The sequence below is a fragment of the Dasypus novemcinctus genome, chromosome 7 (genome assembly GCF_030445035.2).
Source record: "Dasypus novemcinctus isolate mDasNov1 chromosome 7, mDasNov1.1.hap2, whole genome shotgun sequence".
Classification (NCBI taxonomy): domain Eukaryota; kingdom Metazoa; phylum Chordata; class Mammalia; order Cingulata; family Dasypodidae; genus Dasypus; species Dasypus novemcinctus.
The window spans coordinates 42,387,537-42,412,199 of record NC_080679.1 but is presented as its reverse complement, the minus strand read 5'-3'; the positions used below and the strand labels follow the sequence as shown (position 1 = coordinate 42,412,199).

General features: G+C 39.4%; 1 protein-coding gene across 1 annotated transcript in view; it reads left to right on the top strand.

Annotated features, from left to right (window-relative positions):
• Positions 1–24,663, top strand: part of FAM117B (family with sequence similarity 117 member B) — a 171,174-nt gene that overhangs the window by 141,508 nt on the left and 5,003 nt on the right. Inside the window, exons 5-7 of the mRNA XM_004458869.5 lie at positions 4,639–4,782; positions 5,377–5,602; positions 7,385–7,505. Coding sequence (XP_004458926.2) covers positions 4,639–4,782; positions 5,377–5,602; positions 7,385–7,505 — 491 coding nt within the window. The remainder of the gene's footprint in view (positions 1–4,638; positions 4,783–5,376; positions 5,603–7,384; positions 7,506–24,663) is intronic.

Below are 24,663 nucleotides of genomic sequence, written 5' to 3'. Positions count from 1 at the left end.
ACAAAATTACCACACTAATGCAAAATGTTAATAATAGGGTTTGGGATTATAGAGAAACACTGTATTTTCTGCATGATGTTTTTTGTAAACCTGCAATTTCTCTAATCAAAAAATATATTTTCTTAAAAAAAAAAAAGCAGTAGGATCTTGTGATGACCTGGCTGGCCCATCTCCCAACCCTCACCTGCTTGGCATGGTGTTGGCTTGTGCTCCAGTGCAGAACCCTGGTCTCTGTATTGGAGGGAGCAGAGTAACCCTTGTATACTTAAAACATGTATGCCATGCTCAGTCTGTCTGGTGTGGCCTGGGGGATTCACCACCTCAGAACTTGCCCTGCATTTATAAAGCGTCTCTACTACAAAGTACTATGGGAGAATAATCAGTGTGCTGTCTGGGACAAGGGATTGCTGACTGTAGGATATATAGTACAGTCTCCATGACTGTGAGAAAAACTTGAGCTAGAAAGAGACATTTGTATCCATGTAAACAGGGGAATCCTAGGCCCATACATGCGTGTCCTAGGTAAGACCCAGAAGGCTCTTATGGTTTGGCCTGGGTCTTTTCTCTAAACTCATTATGTGGAGAAGCACTGAAGGAGAGCACTGGTACAAATAAATCTGCAAAGACTAGGAAAGATGTTTTCTTCCTTCCTTCCTTTTTTTTTTTTTTTTTTTTGTTCATGGCTGTATTAGGAACAAAAGTTAGGAACTTTACTAATGCAAAGTACCAGAAATCTCTTGACTTTTATAAAGGGTATTTATTTGGGGTAGGGGCTTACAGTCCAACTCAAGGTTCCATAAGAGGTACTTTCTTACTCAAAGTCTGTTGCTGCGTGTTGACACAAAATGGCAGGTGACGTCTGCGAGGGTTCAGCCTTCCTCTTCTCTCTTAAAGCTCAATGCCTCCAGCCTCTTCTGATTGCAGCTGTAGGCTGGACTAAGGCTTGTTTCTCTTCCCGCGGCTTGATTCTTTCCAGCTAAGTTGCTCTCATCTTCACAAGGTCAGCTGTAAACTATCAGGCAACGGCTTATCTCTTCTCAGGGCTCCTGCATCAAAACCAAGTTCTCTCCTCTTCCATGTCTTTTTGTGTGTATCTACTTCCATGTAAGAGCCTCTTTTATCTGCCTGTATTAGTCTGCCAAAGGGGTGCTGATGCAAAATACCAGAAATTGGTTGATTTTTATAAGGGGTGTTTATTTGGGGTAGGAACTTAGAGATACCAGGCCATAAAGCATAAGTTACTTCCCTCACCAAAGTCTGTTTTGGAGCAAGGTGGCTGCTGACGTCTGCGAGAGTTCAGGCTTCCTGAATTCCTACGTTCCTGGGGCTTGCTTTTCTCTGGGTTCAAGGTTCCTTCCTTCCTGGGGCTGGCTTCTCTTTCCTCTGGGTGCTGACTTCCCGGGTCTTCAGCATCAAACTCTAACATCAGAAATCCTTGCATCAAAAGCTTCAACTCCATCCTTTGCCCTGCCTTTTATTGCCCTAATGACGTGGCCCTGTCAAAGCCCTAGTCATAACTCAGTCATGCCCAGTAATACACCAGATTACAAACATAAGCCAATATCTATTTTTGGAAATCATCAATTATATCAAACTGCTGCACTGTCAATAGTAAGAGATTTTATCAGAGTCTTTCACACGACTGTGGAGATGCACAAGTCCAGGTTCCTCAGGCAGGCTGTAACCAGGGGCTCTAATGAAAATTCAGTGAAGGTCCTTGATGAGTTCTGGGGGACATTGGCTGTCCAAAGAACAAGCTGGGAAATTTTCACTCAATGCTGGCATCACTTCTTCTTGTAAGGCATTGGATAAAGCGTCACTCATTGCTGATGGCAAAATCCCTGATTGATGTAATTGTCATCAGCTATCTGATTTACCACTGCAGTAAAGTCAGTGGTGACTATTACAATTAGCCCGTTGCTTGCTTGATGAAACAACTGGGCACAGTTACCTGACTGAGTTGACATATTAGCCTAACCATCACACTTCTCTTCAAGGGGGCAGGGACTCAACCCTGTATACCTTAATGACATGGTCAAACCCAAAGCCCTAATCTTGATTTAATAAAGTAAAAGTCAAACCTCTGAATTTACAATCAAAGAGATCCCAGAGGAACAGACCAGTATATCTCATCTATATTTCTTTTTGGAATTCATAAATTATATCAAGCTGCCACACTGGCATTTAAGGAAAGCTCTGTTATAGCTGGTTATAAGCTCAAGGAACAGAACCTGAGGGACTAAATTCCAGCATTCACACATTAAAATATAAAAATATCCAGCTTTTAACAAAAAGTTATAAAATATTTGAAGAAACAGAAAGTAATGACCCAGGAGAAGATTAAAGCATCAGAAATCATCAATTCAGAGTAGCATACTTGGAACAAATTACACAAAGACTTTTTAAACATTTTCCTAAATATGCTCCAAGAACTAAAGGAAAATATACACAAAAAAGTAAAAGAAATCAGGAAAACAATAGAGAGGTAGAAATTTTATAGAAGAACCAAACAGTGCTGAAAACCAGAATTAACAGATACTAAAAATTCCTCAGGGTTTCAGTAGCAGATTGGAGCAGACAGAAGAAAGAATCAGTGATGTTGGGAAACGGATTTGGCTCAACTGATAGAGTGTCCACCTGCCATATAGGAGGTCCAGGGTTCAAACCCAGGGCCTCCTGATGCAGTGCTGCTGTAGCAAGGAGTACTGTGCCATGCAGGGGTGTCCCCCACGTAGGGGAGCCCTACACACAAGGAGTGCATCCTGCAAGGAGAGCCACCCTGTGCAAAAAAAGTGCATCCTGCCCAGGAGTGGCGCTGCACACACACAGAGCTGATGCAGCATGATGATGCAACAAAAAGAGAGGTACATTCCCAGTGCCGCTGACAAGAATGCAAGCAGACACAGAAGAACATACAGCGAATGGACACGGAGAGCAGATGTGGGGGGGGGGGCAGTAAATAAAAAAGAATCTTTTTGGAAAAAAAAAAGAATGATCTTGAAGCTGACAATTGAAATCATTCTGTCCGAGTAGTAGAAAGAAGAAAGACTGAAGAAAAGTGGTTCTGAGGAACCTGAGATACCATTAAGCATGCCAATATATGCCTTGTGGGAGTCCCAGAAGGAAGAAGGGGGAAGGGCAGAGAGAATATTCAAAGAAATACATCCAAGATGCTTGCATTTATCAACACTAGACCAGCACTAGTGGTGATGGTGTAGGTTCAAATGAAAGGACAATAGACAGATTGAAGCCACATGAAGATATAAAGATGTCTGTCTGGTAAGGATAATAACATTGAAAAATGTAAATGTCACTACTATTGTTATGGTTTGTAACTCCACTTCTTTTTAATTTTTTAATTTTAAAATTTTATTTATTTATTCCCCTCCCCCCTCCCCGCCCCAGTTGTCTGTTCTCTCTATTTGCTGCGTCTTCTTTGTCTGCTTCTGTTGTTGTTAGCAGCACGGGAATCTTTGTTACTTTTTGTTGTGTCAGCTCTCTGTGCGGGTGGCGCCATTCTTAAGCAGGCTGAACTTTCTTTCACGCTGGACGGCTTTCCTTATGGGGTGCACTCCTTGCGCGTGGGGCTCCCCTATGAGGGGGACACCCCACTGTGGCAGGGCACTCCTTGTGTGCATCAGCACAGCACATGGGCCAGCTCCACACAGGTCAAGGAGGCCCGGGGTTTGAACTGTGGACCTCCCATGTGGTAGACGGATGCCCTAACCACTGGGCCAAGTCCACTTCCCTCCACTTCTTATTTCCTATAGGATTTAAGTGGCAAATGCATAAAATGTAATGATATATCAGTGGTTTATGACTTATAATCCATAAATGTGTAATTTTTTAGAAGAACTACATAATCGGGGGAGGGGTAGAGGAACATAGTTTGTATATGTTGTTGAAGCTGAGTCAGTACCAAAGCAAAAGAGATTATTAAAGATTTAGGCTGTTAAATTTAAGCACCATGGTAACTACAAAGAAAGTATTAGAGAATATACAAGCTCTCATAGAGACAAAAATAGAATCCAAGTTGCCAAGCAAGTGGTGATGAGGGATAGTGGGGTGCTAATGCATAATGGGTATAGGGTATATGTTTGGGAAGATGGAGAAATTTTGTAATAGAAGGTAGGTAGAGTACCTCAATATTTTGAATGTGATTATTCCCATTGCACGGTAATATATGAAAAAATTGGAATATGGACTATAAACTTTATACAAATGCTAAATTTTTTGAACTTGATAACTGTACTTAAGGAGGTTACATAAATGAATATCTTTGTTCTCAGAAAATGTACATGGCAGTAATAAGTGTTTAAGAGGCATGTTGTATACAAACTACACTCAAGTGTTCAGAAAATTGATAAATGGATAGAATGTATACAAAGATGCAGAGACAGATAAAATGACATGACAAATGTAGTAAAATGTTAAATTTAGTGGTCTGAGTATATGCAGGGGAAGATGTAGTATATAATATTGGAGTTCTCTGTATGGGGTTTGTATTGTTTTTGTAAAAGTTTTTTAAAATTTGAAAGTATTTAAAAATAAAAGGCTAAAAAATAATAATGCCAAGAACAACAACTTAAAAGTTAATGTGGGAAACCTTTCTTCTCTACTCCCACCCTTTTTCTAAAGGCTCCTGTTCCGAAGAGTGCACTCATTCCAGCAATTCCCGTCACCAAATCAACAGGCTCCCGTTTCCGAAATAGTGTGGAAGGATTGAATCAGGAAATTGAAATAATAATTAAAGAGACGGGAGAAAAGGAAGAGCAACTTATAGTAAGTGATCTTGTATGTTATAATAATGTTTATACTTGTACTCTCAACTATTAATAAGTATGTAATTTTTATTTCCATATTTACTTCCTTCTCATTGAGAGATAATGAAAACTTCATTAGAGGTAAAGAAAAAGGTTTCTTTGAAAAAGTCTTTCAGAGGGAGTAGGCAGGTGGAGAAAGGTAGTAGCTAGGACGTGTTATTATGTCAGGTTTCCCTATCTCACACAATGGATACCTTTTCCTCTAATATAAAACCTAGTGTTATACCTAGTTTTCTCAAAGTCTTTACTATAACCCTTCCTTATAATTTTAAAATAACCTTTAGCACGTGGTAAGTAATTCAGTGCAATTCAGCAAACATTGACTCCCTACCGTTTGCCGGGTCCTGAGAATGGTCTTTCACTAGGCTGCTCAGTGTCCAGTGGGGGAGTCATATTAGACCAGGGTGTCACTAATGGAGTAGCTCAAAGGCTTCTTTCTTGTTTACATGTTTATGGCGGATTTCTTATTTGTGAGTCTGGGGCTACAAAGGAAGGTTGACCTTGGTGTATTTAAAAATCAATAATACTTGTATTTTTAAAAAATTTATAATAGCCACAGGATATTCCAGATGGCCATCGCGCACCTCCTCCCCTTGTACAAAGAAGTAGCAGCACACGCAGCATTGACACACAGACACCCGGAGGAGCAGACAGGGGAAGCAACAACAGCAGTCGCTCTCAGTCTGTGTCCCCCACCTCATTCTTCACCATCTCCAATGAAGGGAGTGAGGAGAGCCCTTGTTCAGCCGATGACCTACTTACCGATCCTAGGGATAAAGGTACAACACTGGAGAAATTTGTTACTAGATGATAAACAAATACCACCTGTTCTATTATTCATTCTATTCATTTTCTAGCAGAATGCACACACTTAAAGCTACTAAGGCATTTGCTTTGAGATGTGTACAAAACACAAATTTTAAAAATTGAAGTAAGAATAAAAGGTTTTACTATGGTGCTCAGGCAGTGATCTGGTTGGGTGGGTTTTCAGGCTTTTGTTTGTATTTTCTTTTAGCATTGTTAAAATAAGTTGCTTATTAGTGATAAACACATTGTTTTTGGTATAAATGAAGTGAACATTTTTCCTGAAAGCACTTTGTTCTTTTTCGCTTTACTAGTCATTAGTTGTTAATATCTTAATACTTTTTAATTAAGTGTGAATCCTTCAAATTAGTGCTTTTTAGGATCTGTATTTGTCATATTTCTAACAAGGATTGAGCTGATTTATCTTGATGCAAAATGAGTGTTCAAGGCAAGTCTAGAACAAAAAGTTGGGAGAAGGCTATTTATACTATTAAACTACTTATGCACTTGAAAAATAAAGTGGAGACATAGAAGTGTGTATACTAATTACATTTTTTCTTACCTTTAAAAACAAAGTGAACTTTTGGGTCTGCCTATATCAAGGCAGTATTTTTGTTAGCCTAATCCTAGGCTAACAACAGTTATTTACAGCTGTTACATATAGTGTGTTGAATGTCCAAAAATGATCCAGTGTTATGACTGCCCATAACTACTCATCACTTAAACCAATAAGAATATAGCAAATGCAGAGGGCATAAGATTAGCTGAAGAAGTCACTTCAAACTGTGGACACTTGTAAACTGTTATTTGGGCCTTTTTTTTTTTTTGCTAATTTCTAGGTCACATAAAATATGGCTGTTAAAATTTACTCCTTTATTTCTCATAATTTCTACTTGTACATCAGTAATTTGTAAACACTCCATAGATTTTGTGTTTTGCTGCATTGAATTTCAGGAGTCTAGTGATTGGTTGACTTCTATGAAGAAACGATCCCAATGCCACTATCAGCAAGCAATTTATAGCTTAGCAGATATAATTAGACTGGAAAATTTAGACATATGTAACCTATCAAGAAGTTTAAGTTAATATAGTATATACTGAGGACATCAGACTAAACAGGAGCATAGGAATGAAGAAATGTTCCCACTGGTAGGGTTAATTTGGAAAGATATCAAAAATACTGAACAAACTTTGGAGGAAGTTTTGGAAAATAAATAGAGAAGGCCTTTATGGAAAAAGGGAATGTCATCGGTAAAAGGAAGCCTTCAGGATACAGTGTATATATGGCCATAGCTATCTGGAACAGAGATTGTATTAAGAGGAACAGAGAAATCAAATTGACAAATTTTGAAGGACAGTCCAAGAGTTCATGAAAAGCAGCCAATGAAGAACTGTTTCAGAAACTTTTACTCAGGAAAATGGAAGTGATATTTGGGTATTTTGCTGTGACAGAATAGAAATAAGGCAGCAAACCAGGTCGTTGTTCAGTATTGACGGTTTATAGGATGCAGGCCTAGGTGATTGTAAGTGAAAAATAAATACCTTTTATTAAGCATTTATTTAACAAATACTAATTATCTCCTCCTTACTAAAATTGTGTTAGATATTGTGGTGATGGAGATGAATAAAACACTCTTCTTCCTCTCAAATAGTTTATGGTTGGGGGAGACAGAGGAGGCCAGAAACAATTACAACACAGTATGACTGTGCATTATGTAGTAGTATTTCTTAATCATCTAATGTGTCGTTTCTTGCAGAGAATGGGAACAATTCTCCTTTGCCCAAATACGCAACCTCACCAAAACCTAACAACAGTTATATGTTCAAAAGGGAACCTCCCGAGGGCTGTGAAAGAGTCAAAGTCTTTGAGGAATGCTCGTAAGTGTCGTGCCCCTCCCCCCAACTTTCATTACCAGAATTTTCAAATAAGTTGAAAGAATAATACAGTGATCAACCATATATCTACCACATAGATTCTACAGTTGTTACTGTTTTGCCATGTTTGCTCTATCTGTAATGTCGTGTTTGATTTGCTGAACCGTTTGAAAGCTGCAGACATCATGACTCTTAAACCCAAAATACATTTTTAAATAAAATTATATCATTCACGCATGAACGTACATAAACAATAAATGAAATAGTAAAATTTGTGAATTTACAAAACAAACAGGTATATCATCATACAAGGCTCCCATATACCTCCCTACCACCAACACCTTGCACTGATGTGAAACATTTGTTACAGTCTATGAAAGAGTGTTGTCAAAATATTTCTACTAAATTTGGTGTCTTTTCCCTCCAACACACCCAATTATCAACACCCTGTATTAGTATTATACATTTATTATTGTTCAGGAAAAAATGTTCTCTTATTTGTTCTGTTAACCACAGTCCATCATCTACCATGGTTTCCCTGTGTTAAACAGTCTCATGCTTTGTACAGTCCATTCAGAGTGCACTTTCAGTGGCTCTCATTTTCATCAGAGTTGTGCTCTCATCACCTCAGTCACTTTTAGAATGTTTTCATTACTCCAAAAGGAAAAATCCCATACCTCCTTATATAATCCCCTATTGTCCCTTGGTGTTGACAAAAAATATCTTCTTGCCATTGCTGTAAAATATTACAATATTCCTGTATGTTACATTATTTGTAATTTTTCCTGTTTATCATGATATTCTTCGTACTTTGCAAAAGAAGAGCTTTTTTTTTTTTTTTTTGAGGTGCAGGGTATCGAACCCAGGACCTCATTTGTGGGAAGCTGGCACTCAGCTACACTGACTTCCCTGAATTGGCCTTTTCATCTGTTTTGCCTATTGTTTTTTATTTTTAGGAGACACTGGGAATTGAACCCAGGACTTCCCATGTGGGAAGCAGGCACTCAGCTGCTTGAGCCACAATCCACTCCCCATAAATATGAACAACTAATTTTTTTTAATTTTTGAGGTACCAGGGACTGGGCACTGAACCTGGACCTCGTATGTGGGAATCTGGCACTCAACTGCTGAGCCACATTGGCTTCCCAGAGGTGGTTTTTTCGTTTGTTTTGCTTGTTGTGCATTTTTGTTTTTTCAGAAGACACCAGGGAGGCAGGCACTCAACTGCTTGAGCTACATCCACTCCCAGCATTCTTATATTTATGCTGTTAACTACAATCTTCATCCACCACCAAAATCCCTGTATGTTCCCTAGATTATTCTCTAGTTTCTTTTTCAATTGACGTTTACTTCCACAGACTACACCCTTTCAGCCACAATCACATTTATAAATCAGCAGTGTTATACTCATTATAATTCTATTCATTTCCACACTTCCAGAATTAATCTTATTAATAATGCTGCATACATTAAGCATCAGTTCCCATCTCAACCCACCTAGTAACTTCTATTGTAGAATTTATCTCCATGAATTTACTCAGTGTATTTAGCTGATATTAGTGCAGTATTTGTCCTTCTGTGTCTGACTTCTTTGACTCAACCTAGTATCATTTAGATTCATCCATGTTTTCATATGCATTCTGATTTCATTTCTTCTTACAGCTGAATAGTATTCTGTTGTATGTATATACCTTATTTTGTTTATCCATTCACTGGTTGATGGATAGTTGGACTGGTTCCATATTTTACCAGTTGAGAGTAATGCTGCTCTGAATATCAGTGTGCAAATGTCAGTTTGCGTGCTTGCTTTCATTTCTTCTAAAATATATTCCTAGTAATGGAATTGCTGGATCATACTGCTTTCTCTTGAAATTTCTTCTTTGACCCACTGATTATTGATTTCTAGCTTCATTCCATTATGATCAGAAAAAGTGTTTTGTATAATCTCAATCTTTCTACAATTACCGGACCTGCCTTTTGACCCAACATATGGTCTATCCTAGAGAAGGATCCATGAGCACTTAAAAAAAAGTGTATATTCTTCTGTTTTGGGGTGTAATGCTCTATAAATGTTAGGTCTAGTTCATTTATCATATTATTCAAGCTTTCTCTTTATTTATCCTCTGTCCAGATGTTCTATTCAGTGTTCAGAGTGATGTATTGAATTCTCCAACAATTATTTTATTTTTTAAAATATGTATTTTTATTTATTTGTAAAAGATATATAGATCACACAAAATGTTACATTAAAAAATATAGGAGATTCCCATATGCCGCACTCCCCACATCCTCCACTTTCCCCACATCAACAACATCTTTCATTAGTGTAGTACATTTATTGCATTTGATGAATACATTTTGGAGCACTACTACACAGCATGGATTATAGTTTACATTCTCTCCCAATCCATTCAGTGGGTTATGGCAGGATATATAATGTCTTTCATCTGTCCCTGCAATATAATTCAGGACAACTTTAAGTCATGAAAATGCCGCCATATCACACCTCCTTTTCCCTCTTCTTGCCTTCAGCAACTCCAGAGGCCACTGTCTCCGCATCAATAATATAATTTCTTCCATGCTAGAGTCAGAATAATTCTGTAGTAGAATACCAGTAAGTCCACTTTAGTCCATATTTTATTCCCCAGTCCTGAGGACCCTGGGGATGGCAGTACCCACTCCACCTCTCAGTTGAGAGGGGGCTTTGATCCCACATGGTTGATGGATGGGACTCTCCTACCCACAGCTGTAGACTCTCTCAGTTCCTTGGTGTGGTGGTTGTCCATCCTCACCTCCCTGTCAGCTGACCTGGGTAAGTCCAATGAACTGGAGAGTAGCTGCTGCAACTCCGCTGAGGCTTTATTATAGTTACTTCTTTTTTGTGGATTGCCTCTTTTATTAATATATAATGACCATCTTCATCCCTTATCACAGTTTTGCATTTAAAATCTATTTTGTCCGATATTAGTATTGCTATCCCAGCTCTTTTCTTGGTTACTATTTGTGTGGAATCTTTTTCCAACCTTTCACTTTCAACCTTGTTGTTTCCTTATATCTGTGATGAGTCTCTTGTAGACAGCATATAGACATCTCATATATTTTTTATCCATTTGTTTATCCATTCTATCAGTTGTCTTTTGATTGGGGAGTTAAAGCCATTAATACTTAGCGTTGTTACTGTAAAAGCATTATTTACTTCATTTTATCCTTTGACTTTCTTTTGTCATATCTTATTATTGTCTGTCTACCCTTTAATTTATCCTTCCTAATAATCTTCATTTCTACACTCTTCTCAAGTGTCTTACCCTTGCTTTTTCCTTTCACACTGCAGCACTCGCTTTAGTATATCTTTTTTGATAACATACTCTCTCAGTTTTTGTTTTTCTGTGAAGACTTTAAACTCACCTTCATTTTTGAAGGACAGTTTTGCAAGATATATAGGTCTCAGCTGGTGTTTTTCTCTTTCAAAATCATACTACTTTCTTCTTGTCGCCAGGGTTTCTGATGAGAGAAACCAGAAGATGGTGCTTGTCAGCAAATCTTTCTTCGGAGGTGTTTCTTTCAACCTCTACTTGCCTGTGTTTCTGGTCTGGCCAGAGCTGAGATTCAAAGCGGACTCTGCTGGTCAAACTCACTGAAGAGGAACCACTATCCACCCTCTGCGGCACTCTCCCACTCAGGGAGAAAGGCATCCATTCCCCTCTCAGTCGGCTGCAGTGGGCCAGGGGTTTTGTCTAGGCTGTACCCTTGAGGGCGGGAGATGGCTGCCCTTTTTGGCTGCCATGGGAATTTGCAGTAAGTCAGGTTGTCATTTTGGGTTCGTCATCTCTCTCGCCTTTGCCCTCCTGGGGATTACATAGCACTGTCCTGTACTGCTGACCCCCAAAGCAGGTCTCCTGGACAGCTTTTGGCCCTTTCTCCATTGTTTTTGTGAGAGAGTTGATCCCTGCCTGCCTACTCCGACACCATTCTTGCAACTCTCTCCTAAATACATACATTTTTTTTAAGGATTTATTTGTTTATTTCTCTCCCCTTCCCCCCCCCCCATTGTCTTCTCTCTGTGTCCATTCATTGTGTGTTCTTCTGTGTCCACTTGCATTCTTGTCAGTGGCACTGGGAATCTGTGTCTCTTTTTAATGCATCATCTTGCTGCATCAGCTCTCCATGTGTGCAGTGCCACTCCTGGGTGGGCTGCACTTTTTTCATGCAGGACAGTTCTCCTTGTGGGGTGCACTCCTTGTGTGTGGGGCACCCCTGTGTGGGGAGAACCCATGCATGGCATGGCACTCCTTGCGTGTGGCAGCACTGCATGTGGGCCAGCTTTCCACATGGGCCAGGAGGCCCTGAGTATTGAACCCTGGCCCTCCTATATGGTAGGCGGACACTCTATCAGTTGAGCCACATCTGCTTCCCTCCTAAATACATTTTAATGTGTGTTTCATAGAAGTCCTCCTATATAAACCACAATACCATAATTGCACCTAAAAAAACAACAGTAATATCTAATATCAACTAATATCCAGTTGATATTTAAGTTTCCTCATTTGTCTTTAAAGTGATTTCTATGGCTGTTTCATTGCTGTTTTATAAAACCTTAATCAAGTCAGATCTACACATTGAGTTTAGTAGTATATTTAATCATGGTAGACCATGGATCTTACCCAGTTTGTTTCTCTTCTTTCAATGTTCAAATCCCCTTCAGCTTTTGTTTTATGTTTGGTGCCTCTCTAGTTCTTTTTTTTTTTTAATCCCTACCCCCCTTTGCAGCTTTTTGCTTGCTATCTGCAAACAAACACCTACTCAGTGGGCAGCTAACATAGAGAACTAATCAACTTTCATAATGTCTAGCTTGTTTTTGTTTGTTTGTTTTATCCCCTTGTGGCTTTTTTGCTTGCTGTCTGCTTTCTATGTCCATTCGCTGTGTGTTCTTCTGTGTCTGTATTTATTTTTATTTATTTATTTCCCCCCACCTGCAGCTTGCTTCCTGTCTGCTCTCTGTGTCTGTTCACTGTGTGTTCTTCTGCATTTTTGCTTGTCTCCCTTTTTGTTGCATCACCTTGCTGAGTCAGGTCTCTGTGGCGCTTGCGGGCCGGCGGCTCTCCACAGTGTGCGGGTGAACCTGCCTTCACAAGGAGGCCCCGGGACACAAACCCAGGGCCTCCCATATGGTAGACGGGAGCCCAGCTGATTGAACCACAGCCGCTTCCCTCTTTCTAGTTCTTTTAAACAATTTTTAAAAATATTTTGTCTGTCCATAACCATAATTCTATTATTTTTTTATAATCATATTACTGTGATGAAGATAATATAAAAAGCAGAATTTTAAATTGATGCCCTTGGTATACGTATCCTATACTCACTAATTTGTTGGCTGGTGGTCTAATCAGACTTGTATTTACACTTATAATTAACCCAGAAAGTGTGCAGCCTTGTGTTTTTATTAGCTGTAACTCCTCCTAAGTGATGGCTTACAGGGTTTCAGGCAGGTATGAGACTGAGATAATTAGGTGATGAACATTTGGGGTTATGATGATAGTATTTAGCTTTCACCCTCCATTCTCACTATGGCTGCAAGTCCAGGAACTACCCTTCTGGCCTTTTCTTACTGTAAAACTTGAAAGACAATAAGGAGATTGTTCAGCCTCTTTCAGTTCACACAACTTGTCCTTTTCTCTCTCAGGAACATCTTTGAATAGTTTGAAATATGGCAATGCTTTGTTCTTATGTAGACCTCCTTCCACTGCTTCTCAATAATCTTGCCATACAAAGAATATTTTTTTTTAATCCCTTCAACTTCTCTGCTAGGAAACACCAGCTGTCAGTCTCCTATCTTCTTGTGTGACAGTAACTGAAAACTATTTTAGCAATTGGTAATTTTAGTTTGTTTCACCCTGTCAGTCTATAAGTTTTGAATGGTGCTATAGCCGAGTGTTTATGCCAGTATTTCTCCAGATTTGTACCATGGACTCCTTGTATCATTTCCAGGCCCCACCTCAAACCTAATGAATTGATATATTTGGTGGTAGAACCTGGATTCTGCATCTTTAATGTATGCTTCATGTGATTTTTGTGCTCAATTTGAAAATGTTGGCTTAGACTTTTCATGAACTATTCTTAAGAAATGGGGTCATTCTACTAAGTAAAAGTCAGTTGGCCCAAATAAACCTTTTTTGGAGTTGACTCATTGACTTACTTATTGGTGGGTAGGATTTGCCTAAGTGTAGATAAATGACTGATTGACTCAAAAGCAAATTGAATTTTTAAAAATGACTTTGAATGAGTATTTATTTATATAGATTGGTGTGCTGTGGTATCTGCCTCAGATGATTATATTTCTCAGGACTCAGTAGCTCAGCTATATGCTACTATATTATTTGCATTTAAAGAGAGGGAAGGGATGGCTTGGTTATAGCTCAACTGATAGAGCATCTGCCTACCATATGGAAGGTCCAGGGTTCAATACCCAGGGCCTCCTGACTCGTGTGGTGAGCTGGCCCACGCACAGTGCTGCTGCCATGCAAGGAGTGCCATGCCATGCAGGGGTGTCCCCACGTAGGGGTCCCCCACGTGCAAGGAGTGCGCCCTGCCCCACAAGGAGAGCTGCCCCACGTGAAAAAAGTGCAGCCCGCCCAGGAGTGGTGCCATGCACATGGAGAGCTGACACAGCAAGATGATGCAACGAAAAAAGTGACACAGTTCCCCAGTGCCACATGACAAGAATGAAAACAGACACAGAAGAACACACAGAGAATGGACACAGAGAGCAGATAATGGGGCGGAAGGGGAGAGAAATAAATAAAATAAATCTTTAAAAAAAATAGAGGGAAGAATGGATACATGCGTATGGGTATGTATGTGTGTATAGATAGATCAATTGATAGCTAGATAGATAATGAAACAAGGGTAAACCCTACATTACATGTTTTTTGACACATCTATTATATTAGAAGGCAAATTTTGTTTAATTTTTAAAAAATTTATTGAAGTATATCACACATACATAAACAATAGGTATATAGTAATAGTTATGAACTTATAAAACAAACATGTAACATCATATAGGGACATCATACCTCATTCTACTAACAATACTTTGAATTGTTGTGAAACATTTTAAACTAATGATTAAAGAGCATCCTCAAGATATTACTACCAACCAAAGTATCTTACATTTGGTATATTATTCCCCCAACCCACTCTATTATTTTTATATCATTTATATGTGAACATACATAAATAATAAGTGTATAATAATAGTTATGAACTTACAAAGCAAGTGTGCATAACATCATTCAGGGGCCCGCCCCATACATCAACCCACCACTAACACCTTGCATTGTTGTGAGACATTTGTTACAAATGATGAAAGAATATTTTCAAAATCTCACTACTAACTATAGTCCTTACCTTACATTTGGTATATTTTCCCCCAACCCACCCTATTATTATTTTATTTTTATGACAGAAGTTGTAAACTTACAAAACAATCCTACACATGTGCAAGTGTTGCACATGCAACACTCCTCTATCAATGTACCATGCTGTGGTGGAACATTTGTTACAGATTATGAGATAATATCAGATATCATCAGACTATTACCAAGTCCATAGCATACTTTTGGCACACTTTTTCCGTGTTCTCCCTTTATCAACACAGTACATCTTTGGCGTAGATACATGAATATTACATTATTACTGTTAATCACAGACCAAAGGTCACTCCAGTTGTATTTTTCCCATGCTTCTCCACATCCCACCACTGTGCAGTAGTGATATTCACCTGCTCTAGCTCACAACGGACACTCTTGCATCTGTACTGGAAACAACAATTGTTATCTACCTCTTCGTTTACTGTGTTATTCAGTCCCTAGATTATTCTCTAGCTTTCTTTCAATTGGCGCTTATATCCCTAGACTACTCTTTTCAGCCACATTCTGATTTATAAACCAGCTGTTACTCATTATAATGTTTTACCATCAACTTAGTACATTTCCACACTTTTACAGTAAAGTTAATTAAAACTTCTACATACATTAAACATCACTAGTCTGTCTCAGTCCTCCTCTTTATCTCCTTTAAGAATCCACCACCTACCACCAGGTCTTGAAGATATTTTCCTACATTTTCTTCTAGGAGCTTTATGGTTCTTGCTTTTATATTTAGGTCTCGGGTCCATTTTGAGTTAATTTTTGTATAAGGTGTGAGATAGGGATCTTATTTCCTTCTTTTGGGTATGGATATCCAGTTCTCTCAGGACCATTTGTTGAATGGACTGTTCTGTCCAGGCTGGGTGGGTTTGACAGGCTTGTCAAATATCATTTGACCACAGATGTGAGGGTCTGTTTCTTAACCATCACTTTACTTCCATTGGTTTCTGTGTCTGTCTTTATGCCAGTACCATGCTGGTGTTTTTTAACCACTCTAGTGAGGTAATATGATTTAAAGTCTGGAAGTAAGAGTCCTCCAACTTCATTTTTCCTTTTTAAGATGTTTCTGCCTATTCGGGACCCCTTACCCTTCCAAATAACATGTTAGTCATGTTTTCCATTTATTTAAAAAATGCTGGTGGAATTTTAATTGGGATTGCATTAAGTCTGTATATCAGTGTGGGTAGAATTGACATCTTAATGATATTTAGTCTTCCAGTCCATGAGCATGGAATGTTCTTCCAATTATTTAGGTCTTTTTTTTACTTCTTTTAACAATGAGTTATAGTTTTCTGAATACGTATGCTTTACATTATTGGTTAAGTTTATCCTAAATATTTTATTCTTTTAGTCGCTTTTGTAAATGGAATTTTTTTTCCCTGTCTTCCTCCTCAGATTGCACATTACTAGTGTCTTTTAAAAGTCTATTTCATCTACTCTAAGTATAGGTACTCCAGCCTTTTTTTTTTTTCCTTACTGTATGGTTGGGATATTTTTTTCCAGCCTTTCATGTTCAATCTATTGGTATTCTTGTGTCTAAGGTGAGTCTCTTGCAGACGGCATATAGGTGGTTCATATTTTCTTATCCATTCTGCCAATGTGTGTCTTTTGATTGGGGAATTTAATACATTAACACTCAATGTTATTACTGTAAAGGCAGTTCTTATTTCACACATTTTGTCCTTTGAGTTTTATCTGTCATATTTTATTTTTACCACTCTTTTGAGACTTCTATTTACTTTTTCTGGTATAATTTTTATTTCTAGACTCTTCCAATCCTCTTTTCATTTTAGACTGTAGCACACCCTTTAGTATTTCCTACAAAGTGGTCTCTTGGTTATAAATACTCACAGTTTCTGTTTATCTGTGAATATTCTAAACTCACCCTCATTTTTGAAAAACAATCTTGCTGGATATAAGATTCTTGGCTAGAAGTTTTTCTCTTGCAGTATCTTAAATATATCATACCACTGTCTTCTTGCCTCCATGGTTTCTGATAAGAACACAGCACTTACTCTTACTGGCTATCCTCTATATGTTCTGCATTATTTTTCTCTTGCTGCTCTCATTCTCCCTTTGTTTTTGGCATTTGACATTCTGATGAGTATGTGTCTTGGAGTTGGTCTATTTGACTTAATTCAGATGGGAGTACATTGTGCTTCTTGGACATGGATAGCCATGTCTTTGAATAGTGTTGGGAAATTTTCTACCATTATTTCTTCAAATATTCCTTCTGCCCCTTTTCCCTTCTCTGCTTCTTCTGGGGCACCCATGACACATACGTTTGCATGTCTCTTGCTGTCATTTAGTTCCCTGAGACCCCCTTCAATTCTTTCCATTTTTTTCTTTATCAGTTCTTTTGTATGTTGCTTTCCAAGGCCATTTCTTCAAGCTTACCAATCCTTCCTCTGCCTCATCAAATCTCTATTATATGACTCCATTTTATTTTTAATTTCACTAATTGCATCTTTCATTCCTTTAAGAGCTTCTATGTATGCTTTCAAATTCTTCTATGTGCTTGTCCAATGTCTTCTTAATATCCTTAATCTCTTTAGTCATCTCATTGAATTTATTAAGATTTGTTTGAATATCTATGATTAATTGTCTCTACTCCTTTATGTCATCTGGAGGCTTGTCTTGTTCCTTTAACTTGGCCATATCTTCCTGTTTCTTGGTGTGGGTTGTAATTTTTTGTTGGTGTCTTGGCATCTGACTTACTAGATGTTATTTATTCTGGGTGCGGTTTCTTTCTTTAGTTTAGGGCTTTCTTGCCCTTTCTCCATTGCTGGCTGTGTAGTAAGAGCCTAGGATGTAGTTAATGCTATAAGCTGTGGAGGCTCAAGCTGCCTGCATTGCCCAAGGGACAGATGAAGCTTCTCCAAACTTTCTTCTTTGCCAGGGATAGGGACAGAACCACAGCTATGTGTAATAATCCAAGTCATGGATACCTAAACACTAATTGCCTAGAGAGACTGATGAAACTTCATACCCCTTCCTACCCTGCATGGGGCAGGGATGGGCTTCAGGTGTGGGCACCTTTCTATGCCATTGGGTCCAAAGTGCACCCTGGTAGACTTCCAACTATTCAGTCTGTGCCAGTTGAATGTACCTGCAGTTACCCCAGGGGCTGGAGCAGGGCCTAACAGCCTCCTCCCTGCTAGAATTGGGGCTGAAGCCTAGGCTAGGGGTGCAGTCCAATTTGGGTGAAAGAAGCTGTTCCCTGTCACTGTGCTTTTCAATCAGCCAGGCTTCCCCACATGCCGAGGGCAGAGTCAAAATGGCAGCTGCCAGCCTTCTTCCCACCTGGACAGGTTCAAACTTTAGCTGTTCTTGGGGTTATACTTTAGCCAGCTGAATTTATTAATAGTAGTTTAAGTTATCTCTCTCTCCCATGGTTTTGGGGAATGGAGCTTCCATCTCCAGCCACAGAACAGCTCCCGAGGCATCTTGTGCTGCCAAGGTAGGATGATCACCAGCCTTTGTGGCTTTGCCTATATTTTCATGGAGAGGCTGGCACAGGTTCCCCTCAGGTTCCTCCCTGTTGGAGGTGGGGTTGGGGCTTAGGCTAGAGCTGCAATCTAATCTGGATGGAAATAACCTGGTCCCTACCAGCACTGTGATTTTAAGTCAGCCCTGCTTCCCCTCATGCAGGAGTTGGAGTTAAAATGGCAGGTATTGGGCTCTTTCTGACTTGGACAGTTTCAAACTTTAGCTTATTTTAGGATTATACTTTAGCCAGCCAAGTTTACTAATCATTAGCTGAAGTTAGCGCCCAACCGTCTCTTCCTCCCTCTTTTCGGGAAGTGGAGCGTTCAATTCCTGCAACAAAATAGCTTCCGAGGTGGCTTGTACTGCCAGTGGTGGATGGACACTGGCCTCAGTGGCGTGGAGCGTTCTACTTAGGAATCTTCTCTGCAGATGGGCAGTCTCCTCCGTTGATTCTTTCAAGGATATTGCAGGATGTACCTCTTGTCTCCTGGAGCCCCCAAAGTGGTACTTTAGGTGGCTCTGGGTGATTACTAATTGCCCGGTAGCATGAGCTGACTCTAGAAGGTCCTTACTCTGCCACCATCTTGCTGGTTCAAAACTTATTTTTATATGTACATAGTTTATTACAAGTTTTACTGATAAAAAGGATGTATAGCACATCAGAACCTATTCGTTTTTAAAAGTTTTAAGTTCCAAAAACAAATGAACACCAGCTTAAATAAATTAACTTGAGTGAATTTCTTTGAAGTAATTTTAATCTTCTGTCAATAAACCTGTTACTCAAAGTGTAAAAAAATTCAACCTCTTTTTGCCCTAGCTATGTCAAAATTAAAGCAAAATCCATTGGACATAGTATCATTAAAATAAAGGTAGATTATTGGTTCTAATTTTAAAGATTTATTTTTTAAATTTATTTCTCTCCCCTTCCCCACCCCATTGTCTGCTCTCTCTGTCCATTTGCTGTGTGTTCTTCCGTGTCCACGTATATTCTTGTCAGCAGCACCGAGAATCTGTGTCTCTTTTTGTTGCGTCATCTTGCTGCGTCTAATGAAGTCAAATACCCTGTTTCCTTCCGCAACTAATGAACACCTTGTACTTCAGTTACCTTAGAGTCCTAGAATTATGGCCTCTTCACAATAAAGAGTTTTTGGTTTGTTTGTTTTTTGTTTTCAATGTAACATGACTTCCCTCTTGTTTATTTCTTCCCTTCTAACTATTATATCTTGGAACTATAATTTTCTCTGCAAATAACTTATGTCTGAATTGAAAAAGAAAATTTTAAGCAGGTCTTTAAAAATACCAAAGGATTCCTTGCATCAATATGAAAACACCTATAATTATCCAGGCTGTATTTTCTTTCAAAAGTCAGCTAACAAAGAGTTATTTCCTCTTTGAGACACTATCCTACAAGGTAACTGCTTAGGGAAAAATAAAATGTTAAAAACAGTTCTGAGATATATTTTTTTGTACACATGGTTCTTAAACTGAAGAATGCTTTGAAGTAATAGTAGTATGCACAGCTTCTGTTAGTGTAAGTGTAGTTCACAAACCCCATGGTGCAGTGTGTTAACATTGGATAATGTGCTGCTAGATGTTAAAATGTTAGAGGTCAGGATAAGATCATTCTTGGTGGATTGGAGCAGTGACTGGAAGAGGGTACAAGAAGAACTTCTTGGGGCTCCTTTCTGTTCTTGATCTAGATGCTAGTTGGGCAGGTTATTATTATTTATATTATTTTCTTGACATGTGCTATAAATCTGTTTTCATGAAAGCAGTAGGGAAGTTAAACTGTTTTCAGATTCCTCTCTTTAAAAAAAAATGTTTCCCAGACTAAGAGCTTCACCAATGTCAGGTCATTTCTTTGTATTTCAGAAATGAGAAGGTTCATCCACAAGATCCATTATCAGCCACGTGTCTTCAGTCAGGTTTAATGAGATAGCCTCAACCAAACATAAATTAAAAACCTAGGCCTCATTTGGGGAGGGATGTGTGTGTAAAAATTGATTAGTTTTCATTTTCTTTTTTTTTAAAGATTTTATTTATTTCTCTTCCCTTTCCCCCACCCCCCATTGTCTGCTCTCTGTTTCCCTCTGTTTCCATTTGCTGTATGTTCCTCTATGACCGTTTCTATCCTTATCAGCGGCACCAGGAATCTGTGTTTCTTTTTGTTGCGTCATCTTGCTGCGTCAGCTCTCCATGTGTGCGGCGCCACTCCTGGGCAGGCTACACTCTTTCGTGCTGGGCGGCTCTCCCTATGGGGCGCAGTCCTTGCTTGTGGGGCTCCTCTACATGGGGGACACCCCTACTCGGGGGACACCCCTGTGTGGCAGGGCACTCCTTGTGCACATCAGCACTGCGCATAGGCCAGCTCCACTCAGGTCAAGGCGGCCCGGGGTTTGAACCGCATACCGCTCATGTGGTAGACTGACGCCCTATCCACTGGCCAAGTCTGCTTCCCTTTGCTTTGTTTTTAAATAATTTTCTGTGTTGTATTTGTCAGAGCTAGTGTATCCATGGGTGGTACTCACTATTTGCCCCCCTGATACCCAGATCCACCAATTTTAACATTCACCACCTTTGCCATATCATTCTATCTATATCCCTATGTCCTTTTTGCAATGACTATTTATCAGTCCATTTTCTGAACACTTGATTATAGGTTGTATGCATCATGCTCCTTGAACATGTACATTTCTTGAGAACAAGGGTATTTACTTATTTAACCACCTTAAGTACAGTTATTAAGTTCAAGAAATTTAACATTCATGTAAAACTTACAGCTTTATTCCAATTTTTCTGAGCCTTTTTTTCATTCTTGATAGATCCCATCTTGGTTCATATATTACATTTAATTGTTACTGTGACATTGAATGCTCTTTCTTTTTTATATTTTAATTGCAGGAACATATAAACAGTACAGACTTTCCCAACTCAACTACTCTTCAGCTTACCATTCATTGAGGTTAATCACATTCACAATATTGGGGTACTCTAACCACCTTCTATTGCAAAACTTTCCCATCTCCTCAAACACACACCCAACACCAAGAAGGCAATAGCGCCGCCTTGCCCCTGCCACCACTTTTGGCAACCTGTATTTTAGTTTCTGTCTCTATGAGCTGGAATATTCCCTAATATTTTCTTTGTAGTTACCACGGTGCTTAAATTTAACATCCTAAATCTATAACAATCTCATTTGCTTTGATATGAGCTTACCTTCAAAAGTATATACAAACTATTACTTTATTCCCCCTCACCTTTATGTAGATCTTGTCACAAAGTGCACATTTATGTATTTTGAGTCACAAACCCCTGTTTTATTATTACATTTTATGTATTTGCCATGTAAATCCTATGGGAAGTAAAAATAGTACTGGCATTTCTATTTTCCAGTGTTGTTATCCATACTGGAGATTTTTATTTCTTCATGGGGCTTTGATCGGTTGTCCATTGTCCTTCCCTTTCAACCTCTAGCATCCCTAATAGAGTCAGTTTAGTAGTGGAGAACTCCCTCATTTGTGAAAGACAGTTTTGCTGGAAATAGAATTCTTAGTTGGCACCTTTTTGTTTTCAGCATTTTAAATATGCCTTCTCACTGCCTTCTTGCATCTAATCTTATTGAGGATCCCTTGTACATGACATGTTACTTCCCTCTTGCAGCTTTTAGAATTCTTTTTCTCACCCCAAAGGTAGTGTTAAAAAAAAAATAGAAGTAGGTTTACAGCAAAATCATTCATTAAATGCATAACCACTGTTTAACTTTTGCATTCACCATTTTGATTATAATATGCTGAGCATGGGTACTTGGGTTTAGCCAGTCTGAAGGTCATTTAAAGGCTTACTTGTATATATTCACATCTATCATTAAATCTGGGAAGTTTTCAGCTATTCTTTGAATTCTCTCTGCCTTTCTCCTTCTGGGACTCCCATAATTCATATATTGATATGCTTCATGGTATCTCACAGGTTCCTCAGGCTCTGTTCACTTTTCTTCATTTGTTCTTTGTGCTCCTCAGACAATGACTTCAATTGTCCTTTCTTCAGGTTCTCTATTCTTTCTTCTGTCTTCTCCAATCTGCTTACTGAAACCTTCTTGGGTTAACTATGGCCTTCAGCTCTGTATGGTTCCTTTTCGTAATTTCTGTTTCTCTGTTGGTAGTCTCTTTGTGTTCATCTGTCATTCTCTGATTTCCTTTAGTACTTTGTCCATGTTGTCTTTTAGTTTAGTGAGCATATTTAGGAACATTTTTTAGAAGTCTTTGTCTTATATGTCCCAGGATTGGTCCTCTGCATTGGTGGTTTCTTGATGCTTTAATCTTCTCCATTGCCTGGGCCATGGCTCCCTGTTTCCTTGTATATTTTGTAACCTTTTGTTGAAAGCTGGGCTTACTTATATTTTAATGTGCTACTGCTGGAATTTAATCTCTGAGGCTTCTGTTCTTTAAGCTTGTATCCAGATATGACAGAGCTTTCCTTGAATGCCAGGAACAAACAACAAAAAATAAATAACACCTTTCCTAATCTTTGCAGATTGACCTGTACCAGTGTTCTCCTTCAGTGCTTCTCCATACAGTGAGTTTAGAGACTAGCTCCAGGCCCGAGTGTAGGGCTCCCCAACCATTTCTGCAGTCTTGTCTTAGGCATGTACATGTGGCCCTGGGAATTCCCCCATTTACATGGTTCCAAATGTCTCCTCTTCCCTAAAAACTATTTCCCCACAGTTCCGGGCACTGTATTCTATGTCCTACAGCTAGCAATCTCTTTCTCCAGGCAGCCCGGCTCGCTCTTTTCCCTCAGCTTTCTGTTAGAGAGTTCAGTGAGCATCCTAGCACATGTAGGAAAAGTTCTGGAATGGAACAAATATCCTTGTTCCACCAGGCAGATTGGGCCAGACACACATGCTCCCAGTCTGTATGAAGGGTTACCGTGCTCCTTTGGAAACCTGGGGCAAGGGATCCATGCTGGGAGCATAGGCTGGTTCCACACCAAGCCAGGGAGGGCGGGGTGGGGGAGGGTCCAGCCAGGACACCATGGGATCCTGCTGCTTTTAAGTAACCTTTTTCTTGGCTTGATGCATGCCCTATTACTGCAGTCCTTTAAATGTTTTCTGAACTTTGAAAAGGATGTTTCTGCCAGTTCTTGCTAGTTGTTTGAAACTTCTGTGGGGGACTGAGTCCTGCAGCATCTCACTCCACCATCTTGATCAAAGCCTCTCTCTAGTATTGACTATCAGTAAAATCTGCCTTTCCCAAACAGTCTTTTTTTTTTTTTTTTAAGATTTATTTCTTTATTTCTCCTTCTTCCTCCACCCCGGTTGTCTGTTCTCTGTGTCTATTTGCTGCATCTTCTTTGTCCGCTTCTCTTGTTGTCAGCGGCATGGGAATCTGTGTTTCTTTTTGTTGCATCATCTTGTTGTGTCAGCTCTCTGTGTGGGCGGCACCGTTCCTGGGCAGGCTGCACTTTCTTTCGCACTGGGCGGTTCTCCTTACGGGCGCACTCCTTGTGCGTGGGGCTCCGCGTAGGACACCCCTGCGTGGCACGACACTCTTTGCGCACATCAGCACTGCGCATGGGCCAGCTCCACACGGGTCAAGGAGGCCCAGGGTTTGAACCGCGGACCTCCCATGTGGTAGACGGACGCCCTAACCACTGGGCCAAGTCCGCCGCCAACACTGTCTTATTTGAACATACATTTCCACCCACTCCCTAGGTCTCTTGTTTTCTCAATTGTTCAAATCCCAGTTCAGATCTTACTTCCTTTGGAAAGCTTTCTTTCCTATGAAACTCTCAGGTTGTCCACTCCCTTTTACAAACCATCTTATCATATCCATCAGATCCTCTTCCAGAAGTCCTTAAACTTCTTTGTGCTATGGACCCCTTTCCCTTTGATAGTTTGGTGAAGCTTTATGGGTTCCTTCTCAGGATAATGTTTAGAAATGCATAAAATAAAATACACAAAACTATAAACACTAATTATTTTTAAATACAGTTCTGTCTCCAGCATCCCCCTCTACCAAGAACTACAATTTTAATCCATTTTCCCCATGTAGAGTGTGAGCTTTCGGGCAGGGTTCATGTTTCATCTTTGTGTCTTCAGTATCCAGTGCAGACTTGGCACAGTAGGATTTTTATTGAACTGAATTGTCCTATGGGGAGATAATAACCTTACTTGGTCATATGATCGAACTTTCCACCTGAGTCTTGATTTATTTAGGTTCTCCCACTGTTTTATTTTTCTGGCTTCC